The sequence below is a fragment of the Lampris incognitus genome, chromosome 9 (assembly GCF_029633865.1).
Source record: "Lampris incognitus isolate fLamInc1 chromosome 9, fLamInc1.hap2, whole genome shotgun sequence".
NCBI lineage: Eukaryota > Metazoa > Chordata > Actinopteri > Lampriformes > Lampridae > Lampris > Lampris incognitus.
Window position 1 is genome coordinate 50774650 of NC_079219.1, and position 14815 is coordinate 50789464.

The 14815-nt window shown below is 43.4% G+C and overlaps 1 protein-coding gene across 1 annotated transcript in view; it reads left to right on the forward strand.

Moving 5' to 3' along the window:
* Nucleotides 1-14815, forward strand: part of scap (SREBF chaperone) — an 89283-nt gene that overhangs the window by 48724 nt on the left and 25744 nt on the right. The window contains exons 6-10 of the mRNA XM_056285831.1: nt 3535-3640; nt 3944-4116; nt 5249-5375; nt 13494-13606; nt 14026-14120. Of these exons, the coding sequence (XP_056141806.1) occupies nt 3535-3640; nt 3944-4116; nt 5249-5375; nt 13494-13606; nt 14026-14120 (614 nt within the window). The remainder of the gene's footprint in view (nt 1-3534; nt 3641-3943; nt 4117-5248; nt 5376-13493; nt 13607-14025; nt 14121-14815) is intronic.

Consider the following 14815-nt stretch of genomic DNA (forward strand, 5'->3'; position numbering starts at 1 on the left):
CGTTTCAATGAGCATTGCTCTCTTCTGACCGCCTTGCTGAGACAGAAGGCCACCGTCACTAGTCAATATGAACGGGGCTTACCAGGGTTTGAATTACACAGTGACTTTCAGGGGAGCCCTGTTTGCTGGTGTGCTCGTACTACACATGTCACATGGACGTGCGCAGTCAATTGCAAGGTCACTGCGAAAAACATTCTACTTTCACGACATACAGTTAATACTGTCAGTTACATTTCACTTCACACAGAGAAAATCTAGCCATGCCAGTAACACAGAGACACAAAAACAATTCACAGTTGCAGTGTTTTTATAGCCCTCAAGCAACAACAACAACAACAAAAATCCACACAGTGGATCGGCCAATGGTCTGCGTTGTGCTTCTAAACAGACCAGACCTAGGTTACATCACATGACAATATCCGAACATGCCCACAGCCTCAACTGTTGGTCTTACACAAAACACAGGCTAGCAAGACGACAACCACACTCTAAACACAACACACAAACGCCTACTGCATATTAAAACATCCTGGAGGCAACGTCACTATGATAATACACTGTAATACAGTACCCATCACACTTTTGTACAACACCTTGCAAAAATAGAGTTGTAACACCACAGGCCTGAATACAGTGACAGTCAATACACACAAGATGCAGCACACAGGATGCAGGTGTATCGCACACATGCCACACATTGCCTATATTACATCATGCAAGTCAATATGATAGAAACAGAACAGACCATTTACATTGCAGCTAGGGAGCAGAGTCACATGACAATCAACAAAAAAACATCAGTAGTAAATGGGACATGGGCCAGTCCTCACAAACACATAGCTCAAGCAAGCTTTTCCCTGATTCTTACCCTAAATCAGAAGCAACCACAGCACAACTTGTTAGCTAGCCGACTCAGTGACGAGAAGTTCAAGTGGCAACGTAAACGTAGTGATTTGAGTGTGCCGCCATGTGTGGATGGCCACAGCAGGGATAGACACAGCACTATATTTATTATAGAGGAGACAGCTGTTCAGAAATTGGAATGTAGTGAGTGAATTAACACAATATCAGCATAATTTTAGCATTATTATTCATTTCAGGAACCTTAATGAACAGAAAAATAAAAATCTATAACCTGTGACACAAAAATGGATGATGTTTCAGAGCGCCCCCTAAATTGCTCAAAGTAGGCTCTCAGGAGAGCTCATGTCCTTTTCAGGTGAGCCGAGCTCCTTTGAGTTTCCCCGTAGTTTGAACCCAGGGGTCTATGATAACAATAAATTGAGACGTGATCACTTTCTCAGAACAAGGCATAATTCCTTATGAAGTTTTTCGGGCAATTTAAAACTTAACCTTGTGACACACTGAACCCAACTGAACTCCTGTATGAAGGCCCTGGCGAGGAGCCAGCTCAGCACTGCTCCCTCCCCTCACAGTTAAGGTGATTTTGGAGGTGGTAAGCAGATCCCCAGATCTGGAGCCTGGGAAAGGCCCAGACTCAGTGGCCAAAATGTTTTGAGTAAGTGCCAAAGGTTCTTATGCTGACTGCTACCGCTCCCACCCTATTCCGTTCCCACTTTGGGAGCATTTGGATCCTCATCAAAATATGGTTTTGGTTTTTGGTGCCATTGTACCTGTTTGAAAAACAGCACACCTTCAGATTTGAAGTAGTTGATGTCATATTGCTGTGATTTTGCATGATAGGGGGAGCTGGTTGGGGAAAGGGGTAACCAGGTAGTTTAAGGTTTTATTGCAAACGCAGCCAATAGCGGATTTGAGCTAGCTGCACCGCCAGTGGGGTTGCAGCTGACAGCAGGACATAAAATCAATTGTCAAAAACAAATGACAGTTGAGGCAACATTGTTTGAATTGACTAATGGGGGAAAAGGCAGGAAAAGACTGGTCAACAACACCCAGAGCATCCTGATGGATGAACCAGATAAATACATGCCATGTGGCCTAAGGCCTCTTTGCTCTGTTCTGAGTTCAAGTTCAACTCAAGACATTTGCAGCATCTTTTCCCCTTTCTCTCCACCCTGTTTCCTGCCTATCCATGCTGTTGAATAAAGGCAAAAAAATAAATAAAAGTAGGGCCAGTATTTCTTCAGGATATAGGTGATGCATATATAGGGTATAACATGTATCATGTATAAATGTATAAACATAATTGATCTATTAAGGTGCCCCTGGTGTCAATGTATGGTCATTGTCTTTGACTCATAGAGTCTGTCAATGACATTATGTCAAAGAATGTTGAATCAGTTCATCTGGACACGTTTATTGAGGGCAACGTTTGATCACTCATCTAAGTGACCTCTTCAGTCTCAGCTGACTGCAGGTATCCCCACCCTTATAAACAATACAGTGGCTTAACGACCGAAACCAACGACCAGTTTCATATGCAAATGTGGACGTGACCATTAAGTAGAGTTTCAATGGCCATGTAAATTATTCACAGAGTATTGGGGAATGTTTGCATCACAGCATTGTGAGATGGTAACAGATGTACTCTTAGCCCCCCCCCCCCGGTTCAGGGATGGTCGTTCCCTCTTCACATAGATGGCCTCTTTGACTCCCCGTTCAAACCAGCATTCCTCCCTATCAAGGATGTAAACATCCTCATCCTTAAAAGAGTGGCCACTGGTCTGTAGATGGTGTAGACTGTGGAGTCCTGGCCTGGCGTGTTAGCTCTTCTGTGTTGTGTCATCCTCTTGGCCAGCGTCTGTTTTGTTTCCCTGATGCACATGTCACGGCAATCCTCCTGGCACTTAACAGCGTACACTATATTGCTCTGTTTGTGCCGGGGGACCCAATCCTTGTGGTGGACCAATTTCTGGTGCAGCGTGTTTTGGGGTTTGAAAGCAGCTGAGACACGGTGTTTGGAAAATACGGGTCTCAACTGTTCCAACACTCCTGCCACATACGGAATCACCACTGGTTTACGCTAAGACATCTTACAATGCTGTGATTGCAAACATTCCCAAATCCTCTGTGAATATGGCCATTGTAACTCTAGTTAATGGTCACACCCAAATTTGCATATGAAACTGATCGTTGGTTTCAGTCGTTATGCCACTGTATTGTTTATAAGGGTGGGGGTATCTGCAGTCAGTTTAGACTGAAGAGGTCACTTATGCCCCTTTTCCACTACATGGTAACGGCTCAACTCAACTCGACTCGACTCAACTCGCGGGGGGTCGTTTTCCATTACCGTAACAGTACCCCCTCAGTGTAGCTGGTCTGCATCGATTTTGATACCCGCTCCAGTATTTTTTGGAACCTCGACAAAGCTGGTACCAGAAAAGTGATAACAGTTACCAAAATGCTGGTACTTTCCAGTAATGGAAAATGAAAAAGTCGAGTCGAGTTGAGCCGACACCATGTTGTGGGAAAGGGGCACTAGATGAGTGATGAATCATATCTGTCAATAAACGTTGTGTCCGGATGAACTGATTCAACCTTCTGTGATTTTCTTACCTGGATTACTGAGCATGCATAAAACACATTCATTGTGTGTGTGTGTGTGTGTTTCAGACTTGCTATTTGGAGTTCCTGGGAAGCATACTGGGGTCAGTCACTATAACAGGAAGAAGGTGGTGACCTACACTATCACCATAGTGCTGGGCAGCTATGATGCTAGGTGAGACACACACACTGATACAGGAAGGTCGTAGTTCATGCTTAAAAACAGAACAAAATATGAGTCTCACTTGGTGCGTTTTTCTGTCTTGGCTTGAGTCTCCGACGTGGCCGCTCAACAGAGCCATGCACCCGCTGCTAGTTCATAAAGCTGGATTTGTGTCCAAGCATACTTGTATGTGTGTGTCTACCTGCATATACCTGTTGTCTTTGTATGCATCCTTTTGTTTGTGTGTATGCAGGCCTACATCTATGCATGTATGTGCTTGTGTGGGATTTCCGTGTTGCGTATGTTTACCTGCAGGTTCTTGGGCAGCCTGAGGGCACGCCTAAAGCAGCTTCACCCGTCAATCAACTGCAGTCTGCGAGAAGATCACATGGTGCACATCCACTTCAAGGAGGAGATCGGCATTGCGGAGCTCGTCCCCCTGGTCACCACCTACATCATCCTCTTCGCGTATATCTATTTCTCTACACGTGAGTCTCTCTGGGTTTCTGCTCCCCGGTTCTCTGTTCGGCTGGCTGGCTTCTTGTCTGGTCCCCTGGATATCTGAACTTGACCTCTCACTTCGGGGGAGGTGGATTTTGTTAGGTCACCATAATAAGTGGGGGAAAGAAACAGACAGGCAGACAGACAGGCCAGTGTGTGGTTTGTGATGTTATACTCACTTTTCATTCATTATCAGTTACTATATTGTTGTCTCTGTCTGCCTGCCCACTTTCTTTGCCTTTTTATCTTCTCCACACATCACCTTATAACAGCTCTGTGTGTGTGTGTGTGTGTGTGTGTATATATATGTGTGTATATATATATATATGTTTGTTTGTCTGTGTGTGTGTGTGTGTGTGTGTGTGTGTGTGTGTGAGAGCTGTTCCTGTCTAGGGATAATCCTCATAGAACACAGCACACCAATGTAAGGAGGCAACTAAATACACTCACTTGCCAACACAAATAGTTGTTGTAGGGACTCGCATACAAACACACTTAACCACCGTGAACAAATAGCCTCAAGGTGATGAGTTGATACATGTCTTACATGTCCTTGCCCATGTAGATAAGGCATGGTGTGTGTTATTTTCAGCTGAAAAAACACTTGAGATTTGGTATTTGTCTTTCTTTAGTAACTTTTTGCTCCTTTGGCCCAAGAAATCTGATTTTCTAACTTCTAACACACACAGATGTCAATGAGAAAATGATAAATGTCATCTTTTCAGAGAGGGACAGATTTATATTAGAGCCTCATTTTGCTGGTGAAGGTGGCTGGTTTGATATCAGTTGGTGAGACAAACTGAAATCCCATCCTGTGAATTTACACACACAACTTTCATGCATGCTACTAAGCGACATCTTTGTGTAACTTGATCCTGAAGAACTAAGGTTTGGGCAAAACTACTTCAACTTTGAAATCCTTATGATTGTCAACATTTGCCAAATACAAAGCCAGCTTCATGCCCCTATAGAAACACGACAGATGATGTACCAGGATTACTGAGCATGCATGAAGACACATGATGGATTAGTTTTTTTTCATTGTCGAGGCTGGACGGTCATTAGCTACTAATGAGAAAAGGCTTGGGTTCATGACCAACATTATTCCCATCTCTTCAGGTAAGATCGACATGGTGAAGTCCAAGTGGGGTCTGGCTCTGGCTGCCGTGGTAACGGTCCTCAGCTCACTGTTGATGTCCGTAGGATTGTGTACCCTGTTTGGACTGACCCCTACGCTTAATGGAGGGTAGGGATACATATTTGCATGCGCACACACACACACACACACACACACACACACACACACACACACACACACTAATTCACACTAGTAGATTTTCTATGCAGCTATGTAAACACACACACAGGACCCACATAAACATGTTCATAGACTCCCACAGATATGCATAATGCAAAGCCAGACAAATTTACACTAGCACATTTGCATACAACGACATAAATTGACACAGTAAAACAAACACACAACCAAATGGCTTCTCGGTGTAATCAAATACACTGACTTGTATCTTAATGTAAAAACACTGCATACAATTTGACACCAGCTCTTCTCACGTGCAGCAGTCTCTGTGTTTCACACACATAAACATAGACGCACAGACACACACCTGTCGTTGATTTTCCAGTTCTTCTTTGACTTTGTATGGATTGGCATTGATCTTTGCAGCTGGTGGGTGAAAAGTTACTGTGTCACAGTGTCAACATGGGGTGGCGGGTGCATAGATATGGGCAACGTGCAGATATATGGTAACATCTTGTGGCTGGCCAATCACCGAGGGCTATTTAGAAAGTCGCCATCGTGGCGTGACAACTGTCATCTGCCAATCACCAAGTGACCATGATTCACACACGAGACCACTGTGGACAAACAACCACACACACACACACACACACACACACACACACACACACACACACACACACACACACCAAGGTCAATGTTAACCCAAAGTACAATTTTCTCTTATGAAGTTAGTGCTTTTATACACACACATACACACCTGAACACACGTGCGCACACACACACGCATACAGCAAGATACAACTCATGTATGGGCCACTCCACACACAAAGGGGTGTTTGAGAATGATGTTGAGATGGTGATCTAATTTGTGTGCGTGCGTGCGTGTATGCATGTGTTATTTATACACAACAATCTAATGAGTGTATATGTGGAAGGACAGATGGTGGTGAATTTTGCGAAAAGGATGGAAATGGCTGTGGTGAATACATATTTCAGGACAAGGAAGGAACACAGGGTGTCGTAAAAGAGTGGAGGAAAGTGCACACAGGTGGACTATATCTTATGCAGGAGGCGTGATCTGAAAGGGATTGGCGACTGCAAGGTGGTGACGGGAGAACGTAGCTAGGCAGCATCGGATGGTGGTCTGTAGGATGACTTTGGAGACCAAGAAGAGGAAGCGAGTGAAGGCAGAGCCAAGGATCAAATGTTGGAAGTTGAAGAAGGAAGACTGTTGTGTGGAGTTCAGGGAGGAGTTAAGACAGGCACTGGGTGGTAGTGAAGAGTTGCTCGATGGCTGGGCAACCGCAGCAGAAATAGTGAGGGAAACCGCTAGGAAGGTACTTGGACAAGGAAGGCAAGGAGACTTGGTGGTGGAATAAGGAAGTACAGCAAACTATACAGAGGAAGAGGTTGGCAAAGAAGAAATGGGGTAGTCAGAGAGCTGAAGAAAGTAGACAGGAGTACAAGGAGATGCACCTTAAAGCAAAGATAGAGGTGGCAAAGGCAAAGGAAAAGGTGTATAGTGAGCTGTATGACAGGTTAGACACTAAGGAAGGAGAAAAAGACTTGTGCTGATTGGCTAGACACAGGGACCAAGCTGCAAAGGATGTGCAGCAGGTTAGGGCGATCAAGGATAGAGATGGAAATGTATTGAGAAGTGAGAAGAGTGTGCTGAGAATATGGAAGGAGTACGTTGAGGGGCTGATGAATGAAGAATATGAGAGAGAGAGAAGGTTGGATGATGTGGGGATAGTGAATCAGGAAGTGCAGTGGATTAGCAAGGAGGAAGTGAGGGCGGCTATGAAGAGGATGAAGAGTGGAAAGGCAGTTGGTCCTGATGACATACCTGTGGAGGCATGGAGATGTTTAGGGGAGATGGCAGTGGAGTTTTTAACTATATTGTTTAACACAATCTTGAAAAGTGAGAGGATGCCTGAGGAGTGGAGAAGAAGCATACTGGTACCGATTTTCAAGAATAAGGGTGATGTACAGAGCTGTAGTAACTACAGAGGTATAAAGTTGATCAGCCACTGCATGACGATATGGGAAAGAGTAATAGAAACTAGTTTAAGAGGAGAGGTGATGATTAGCGAGCAGCAGTATGGTTTCATGGCACGAAAGAGCACCACAGATGCGATGTTTGCTTTGAGAATGTTGATGGAGAAGTATAGAGAAGGCCAGAAGGAGTTGTATCTTTGGGGATTTAGAGAAAGCGTATGACAGGGTGCCGAGAGAGGAGGTGTGGTATTGTATGAGGAAGTCGAGAGTTGCAGGGAAGTATGTAGGAGTAGTGCAGGATTTGTATGAGGGAAGTGTGACGATGGTGTGGTGTGTAGTTGGAATGACAGCTGGGTTCAGGGTGGAGGTGGGATTACATCAAGGATCGGCTCTGAGCCCTTTCTTGTTTGCAATGGTGATGGACAGGTTGACGGACGAGATCAGGCAGGAGTCTCTGTGGACTATGATGTTTGTGGATGACATTGTGATCTGTAGCGAGAGTAGGGTGCAGGTTGAGGAGAGCAGGGTGCAGGTTGAGGAGAGCCTGGAGAGGTGGAGGTATGCACTGGAGAGAAGAGGAATGAAAGTCAGGAGCAAGATGGAATACATATGCGTGAATGAGAGGGAGGAATGGTTAGGATGCACAGAGTAGAGGTGACGAAGGCATATGAGTTTAAATACTTGGGGTCAACTGTCCCCAAGTAACAGGGAGTGAAGAAGAGAGTGCAGGCAGGGTGGAGTGGGTGGAGAAGAGTGTCAGGAGTAATTTGCGACAGAAGGGTACCAGCAAGAGTTAAAGGAAAGGTTTACAAGATGGTTGTGAGACCAGCTATGTTATATGGTTTGGAGACAGTGGCACTGACGAAAACACAGGCGGAGCTGGAGTTGGCAGTGTTGAAGATGCTAAGTTTTTCATTGGGAGTGATGAAGAAGGACAGGATTAGAAATGAGTATATTAAAGGGACAGCTCAGGTTGGACGGTTTGGAGACAAAGCAAGAGAGGCAAGTTTGAGATTGCTTGGATGTGTGGAGGAGAGATGCTGGGTATATTGGGAGAAGGATACTGAATATGGAGCTCCCAGGGAAGAGGAAGGCCAAAGAGGAGGTTTATGGATGTGGTGAGGGAGGACATGCAGGTGGCTGGTGTGACAGAGGAAGATGCAGAAAACAGGAAGAAATAGAAACAGATGATCTGCTGTGGTGACCCCTAACAAAAGCAGCCGAAAGTAGTAGTAGTAGAATCTAATGAGTGCATATGATGTAATGTAGAGAGCTGTGGGCTCTTGTGCCAGTCTCCTCTATGACTCTGACCTACTAATACACTCCCCTCTATCAGCTTATCTGCACCCTGTTGACATTTTTTGGATCATCACTGTAAACACTGTAAGTCAAAAGTAAAAAAAAAAAGATCAGAAAGATAAATGAGTTTGTAGCATATTTGCTGGGCAGAGGGCACTACGGTATAGACAAAAATATCAACAACTGGACATAGTACCTGAAAAAGAAAATAAATGGATGAAGAAGATCTTTATTTAGGTACACACATACCCACAAACATACCAAAGACCACATATGCTCAAACTACAGTAGTTAGTGGTTGAGGAAATATATAAATAGGCCCAACCTTGCAGAGTGCACAAATAAGTTACCCTAAAACAAGGTACACATCCCTCCAGATGTGACTCCTATAGGCATGTATCATTGCTTAATTCAGACACAAAATTGATAGCTGAAGCGCTGGCTTTAAGACTTGAAAACCACCTGCCTTCCTTGGTAGGCCTTGATCAGAACAGTTTTGTTAAGGGCAGACAGGCTTTCCATAATATTAGGAGACTGATAATTTTTTTACAAGCAGAAAGGGGGCACCTGCTTCGGCCATTCTATCCCTAGATACTGAAAAGGCTTTGTGATAGGGTGGAATGGCCATATATTTTGAAATATCCTGTTTCGGGTTGGGGGAGAATTTTTGTACATGGATGCAAATTTTGTATAGCGCTCCATCTGCGGAAGTATTAACCAATACTGTAATGTCCGAACTATTTGTACCCGCAATTGAGCCACTGGCTATTGTGGTTAGAACCCACTTTCAGATAAGAGGATTTACAATTGGAAGCATTGAGAATTGCTTGATCCTTTATGCTGATGATATTGTTATATTTGTGAGAAATCTGGCTGTCATTGTGAGAAATCATTTGTGAGAAATCTGGCCGTCTCTCCTAAAACTGATTAAGGATTCTGGTGTATTTTCAGGCTACGTTCAAAATCTTCTACTACTACTACTACTACTACTTTCGGCTGCTCTCGTTGGGGGTTGCCACAGCGGATCATCCATTTCCATCTCTTCCTGTCCTCTGCATCGTCCTCTGTCACACCCACCACATGCATGGCCTCGCTCACCACATCCATAATCCTCCTCTCTGGCCTTCCTCTTTTCCTCTCCCCTGGCAGTGCCATATTCAGCATCCTTCTCCCAATATACCCAGCATCTCTCCTCCACACCTGTGCAAACCATCTCAATCTTGCCTCTCTTGCTTTGTCTTCAAACCGTCCAACCTGAGCTGTCCCTCTAATATATTCATTCGTAATCCTGTCCTTCGTCACTCCCAATGAAAATCTTAGCATCTTAAACTCTACCACCTCCAGTTCCGCCTCCTGTCTTTTCGTCAGTGCCACTGTCTCCAAACCATATAACATAGCTACTTGATTTGGCAAAGATTTTACACCGGATGCCCTTCCTGACGCAACCCTCCCCATTTATTGGTGCTTGGGACGGGCACTAAGAATACACTGGCTTGTGCATCCTCAGTGGCTGGGTTAGGCTACTTTCAAAATCTAACAATGTTTTTCTTAAAAATTCTGAGAAACTCAATTCAACCAGATTTTCAAAACGCCACTGAAGGTTTTAAATACTTAAGAATAAAGATGGTCCCTGAAAGAGACGATCTGGTTCCGACGAACTACGACCCAATTATAGTCTCTGTCACAGATTCTATCAATAGATGGATGCTACTCCCTTTATCCCTGATTGGATGCGTTAATATTGTCAAGATGATTATCCTACCTACATCTCTGTATTTATTTCAATCCCTAACATTGAACCCCCCATCCTGATTTTTCCCAAAATGAAGAAGATTATTGCAAATGTTCTCTGGAACAATAGGAGACCAATATTACGCTTGTCCCTTTTATATCTACCATATGAGATGGGAGGGCACAAGCTACCCAATCTCGCCTAGTATTACTGGACAGCCCAAATAAGAGCAGCAATGTGTTGGTTTTTGGATGGAACTTCTATACCTGGGTGGAAACTGAACGTAATACAACAACTTCATTACCATTTAGTCTGTATTTATTCTCTGAGTCTCCAAAGGAGCTAAAAAAGAGAATGTAAAACCCTTTTGTTAGAAACACAGTTGAAGTTTGGCTCAAAGTACAATGTCATTTAGGTGCAAATCCCCAGATATCCTCTTTTATTCCTATATGGCGTAACAGGAGATTTGCACCGGGAACACATGATCCTGGGTTCAAAATATGAGCTGACAAAGGCCTCAACAATATCAGTGATCTATGCAGTAATGACATACTTATGACCTTTGAGACACTAAGGAATAAACATAATATTTCTTCCTAAGTATCAGCAGCTTAGGAGTTACATATCAAAGGCACAAAATCATTCATTTCTATGTCCACCTTTCTCCATGTTGTTAAAAGTGGTAGTGCATCACTCTGACGGTCATGGTCAAGTGTCTTTAACCTGTGACCTACTTCAGCTAAAGCAGAGTCCTCAGAGAACAGGAGACTTGCTGCTTGGAGTAGTGACTTAGATACAGAGATAACAAAAGATGAATGGAAGCAGGTATGCCATGAAGCCCAGGTTCAAATTATTAACACCAGATTTAGACTCCTGCAGTACAAATGGATCATGCGTACTTGTCTAACTCCATCCCAATTACACCATTTTGATGCCAATAATCCAGACCAATGTGTGAAATATAATTCTGAAAGAGGAACACTGTTACACTGTTTGTGGGATTGCCCAAGGATCAAAGAATTTTGGAAAGATGTACTTTAGAAATTATCACCAATAGTTTCAGTCAAACTACCAGAATGTCCAAAACTGTGTATTCTTGGTCTGTTCTGAGTCTCCGTAGCTTTATAACACCAAGAAAAAAAATATTGTTTACTCTCTTCTTCAAGCTAAATATACACTCACCGGCCACTTTATTAGGCACACCTGTCCAACTGCTCGTTAACGCAAATTTCTAATCAGCCAATCACATGGCTGCAACTCAATGCATTTAGGCATGTAGACATGGTCAAGACAATCTGCTGCAGTTCAAACCGAGCATCAGAATGGGGAAGAAAGTGATTTAAGTGACTTTGAACGTGGCATGGTTGTTGGTGCCAGACGGGCTGGTCTGAGTATTTCAGAAACTGCTGATCTACTGGGATTTTCACGCACAACCATCTCTAGGGTTTACAGAGAATGGTCCGAAAAAGAGAAAATATCCAGTGAGCGGCAGTTCTGTGGGCGAAAATGCCTTGTTGATGCCAGAGGTCAGAGGAGAATGGCCAGACTGGTTCGAGCTGATAGAAAGGCAACAGTAACTCAAATAACCACTCATTACAACCGAGGTATGCAGAAGAGCATCTCTGAACGCACAACACGTCGAACCTTGAGGCAGATGGGCTACAGCAGCAGAAGACCACACCGGGTGCCACTCCTGTCAGCTAAGAACAGGAAACTGAGGCTACAATTCGCACAGGCTCACCAAAATTGGACAATAGAAGATTGGAAAAATGTTGCCTGGTCTGATGAGTCTCGATTTCTGCTGCAACATTCGGATGGTAGGGTCAGAATTTGGCGTCAACAACATGAAAGCATGGATCCATCCTGCCTTGTATCAACAGTTCAGGCTGGTGGTGGTGGTGTAATGGTGTGGGGGATATTTTCTTGGCACACTTTAGGCCCCTTAGTACCAATTGAGCATCGTGTCAACGCCACAGCCTACCTGAGTATTGTTGCTGACCATGTCCATCCCTTTATGACCACAGTGTTCCCATCTTCTGATGGCTACTTCCAGCAGGATAACACGCCATGTCATAAAGCTCGAATCATCTCAGACTGGTTTCTTGAACATGACAATGAGTTCACTGTACTCAAATGGCCTCCACAGTCACCAGATCTCAATCCAATAGAGCACCTTTGGGATGTGGTGGACCGGGAGATTCGCATCATGGATGTGCAGCCGACAAATCTGCAGCAACTGCGTGATGCTATCATGTCAATATGGACCAAACTCTCTGAGGAATGTTTCCAGTACCTTGTTGAATCTATGCCACGAAGGATTAAGGCAGTTCTGAAGGCAAAAGGGGGTCCAACCCGGTACTAGCAAGGTGTACCTAATAAAGTGGCCAGTGAGTATATGACATCTGTCTTCTGGAAAAAAAAACCCCAGAAAACCCCTCTAAAAGTCAGTGCTTGAAGGCCTCTAGATGTCTTGTCTTAGAGAAATTAACATTTGCTATCAAAGGAAGGCCTGCTACCTTTTATAAAATATGGAGAAAGTTTCTACATTTTTGGGAAATGACTAGCTCCAACCTTGACAAGTCAATATTAAAGATGTGACCAATTAATATAAAGCTTTTTTTTGTGTGTGTGTACCAGCTTTGTAGCTCATTAATAGTTTATAGCCATTTCACATGTAATATGCCTCTTATATCCATTTAATTAATTTTGATTTATTGATATATTGTTGTTGGTTTTAATGTTGGTGTTGTTGTTTAAACTGTTAATTGGTTTACTAAATAATGTCTAATAATAATAATAATAATAATAAGTGTCATTTTATTATCTCTGTTATGTATTTTGTTTTTGGGTAACTTAGTGTGAAGACTATTGACAGAGGGTGGGGGAGATGGGATGGGACGAGGGTGACTGTATTGTAAATACAAAATACCAATAAATATATGTGGGGAAAAAAACTACAGTATTTATCATGTCAGTGCACACATACACTCAGGTGAACTGAACAGTTAACTGAAAATTGTTTAACTAATTCTCGAGATGGTAATGCTCTTTCTCTCTTCTTCTTTGTCCTACAGGGAGATCTTCCCTTACCTGGTGGTGGTGATTGGTCTGGAAAATGTTCTAGTCCTCACTAAGTCTGTGGTGTCCACCCCTGTTGACCTGGAGGTCAAACTGCGCATCGCTCAGGGTAAAAAGAGAGAGATGGAAGAGTATGAAATGTGTGAAACGAGCGAGTGATTTGGTGATTTAAATAAGAGTATGTGTTTGTGTATAAATGAAAGGGGTTGGAGAATTTATACTGCGCCCTAATTTTGGGTTTATTTGTGGTAAATGAATTGTCCACTTATCCACACACTTTAAAGGTAACCATCAAACACCCATCATTTTGAGGTTCTGGTTTGATTGTGAGAAAAATTGGTTTGGCCTTTAAAATAATGAATATAGCTGGTAAAATTTTGAAGCTGCCAGCTACCACATGGCTAGGAGATAGTCAACTTAATGTCGTGAGTGTTTGAGTGCATTTGTGTATATACCTGTACAATCATGGAAGCAGATGAGTAAATGTGTTTTTTGTTGTTGAAATTCCATTTTGTTTGGTTTCTCCAGGCCTTAGTAATGAGAGCTGGTCTATTATGAAGAACATGGCCACCGAGCTGTGCATCATCCTCATAGGATACTTCACGCTTGTGCCCGCTATCCAGGTAGCTTTCACAACATACATACATACATGCATGGATGGATAGATAGATAGATAGATAGATAGATAGATAGATAGATAGATAGATAGATAGATAGATAGATAGATAGATAGATAGATAGATAGATAGATAGATAGATACTTTATGGATCCCAAGGGAATTAGGATGCTACAGCAGCTCACATCACAAACAATGACAAAATAAGTGACAATAGAACAAAACAGACAACTGAAACATTATATACAATAAGAACAGTCCAGTGTGATTTAACATCCCCCAGCGTGACTCTGATCACCCCAGACACCCAGCTGGAGGAAGAAGTGGTCCAGTCTTATTGTGGCAGGCAGAAAAGATCTCCTTTATCGCTGTTTAGTGCAACATGGTTGTAATAATATGTTGCTGAAGGAGCTTCTCTGCTCTGCCACAGTGTCATGTAGAGGAGGGGAGGGATTGTCCATGATAGCCTGGAGTTTGGTCCCCATCCTCCGATTGGCCACCTCATGCACAGTGTCCAGGGTGACACCGAGGACAGAATCAGCTTTTCTAATAAGCTTGTTTAGCCTCTTGGTGTCACCCTCCTTGATGCTGACCCCCATCATACCACCGTGTACAGCACTGCACTGGTCACCACTGACTGGTAAAACATGTTCAGCAGTCTTGCGCACACACCAGAGGACCTGAGCCTCCTCAGGAAATGA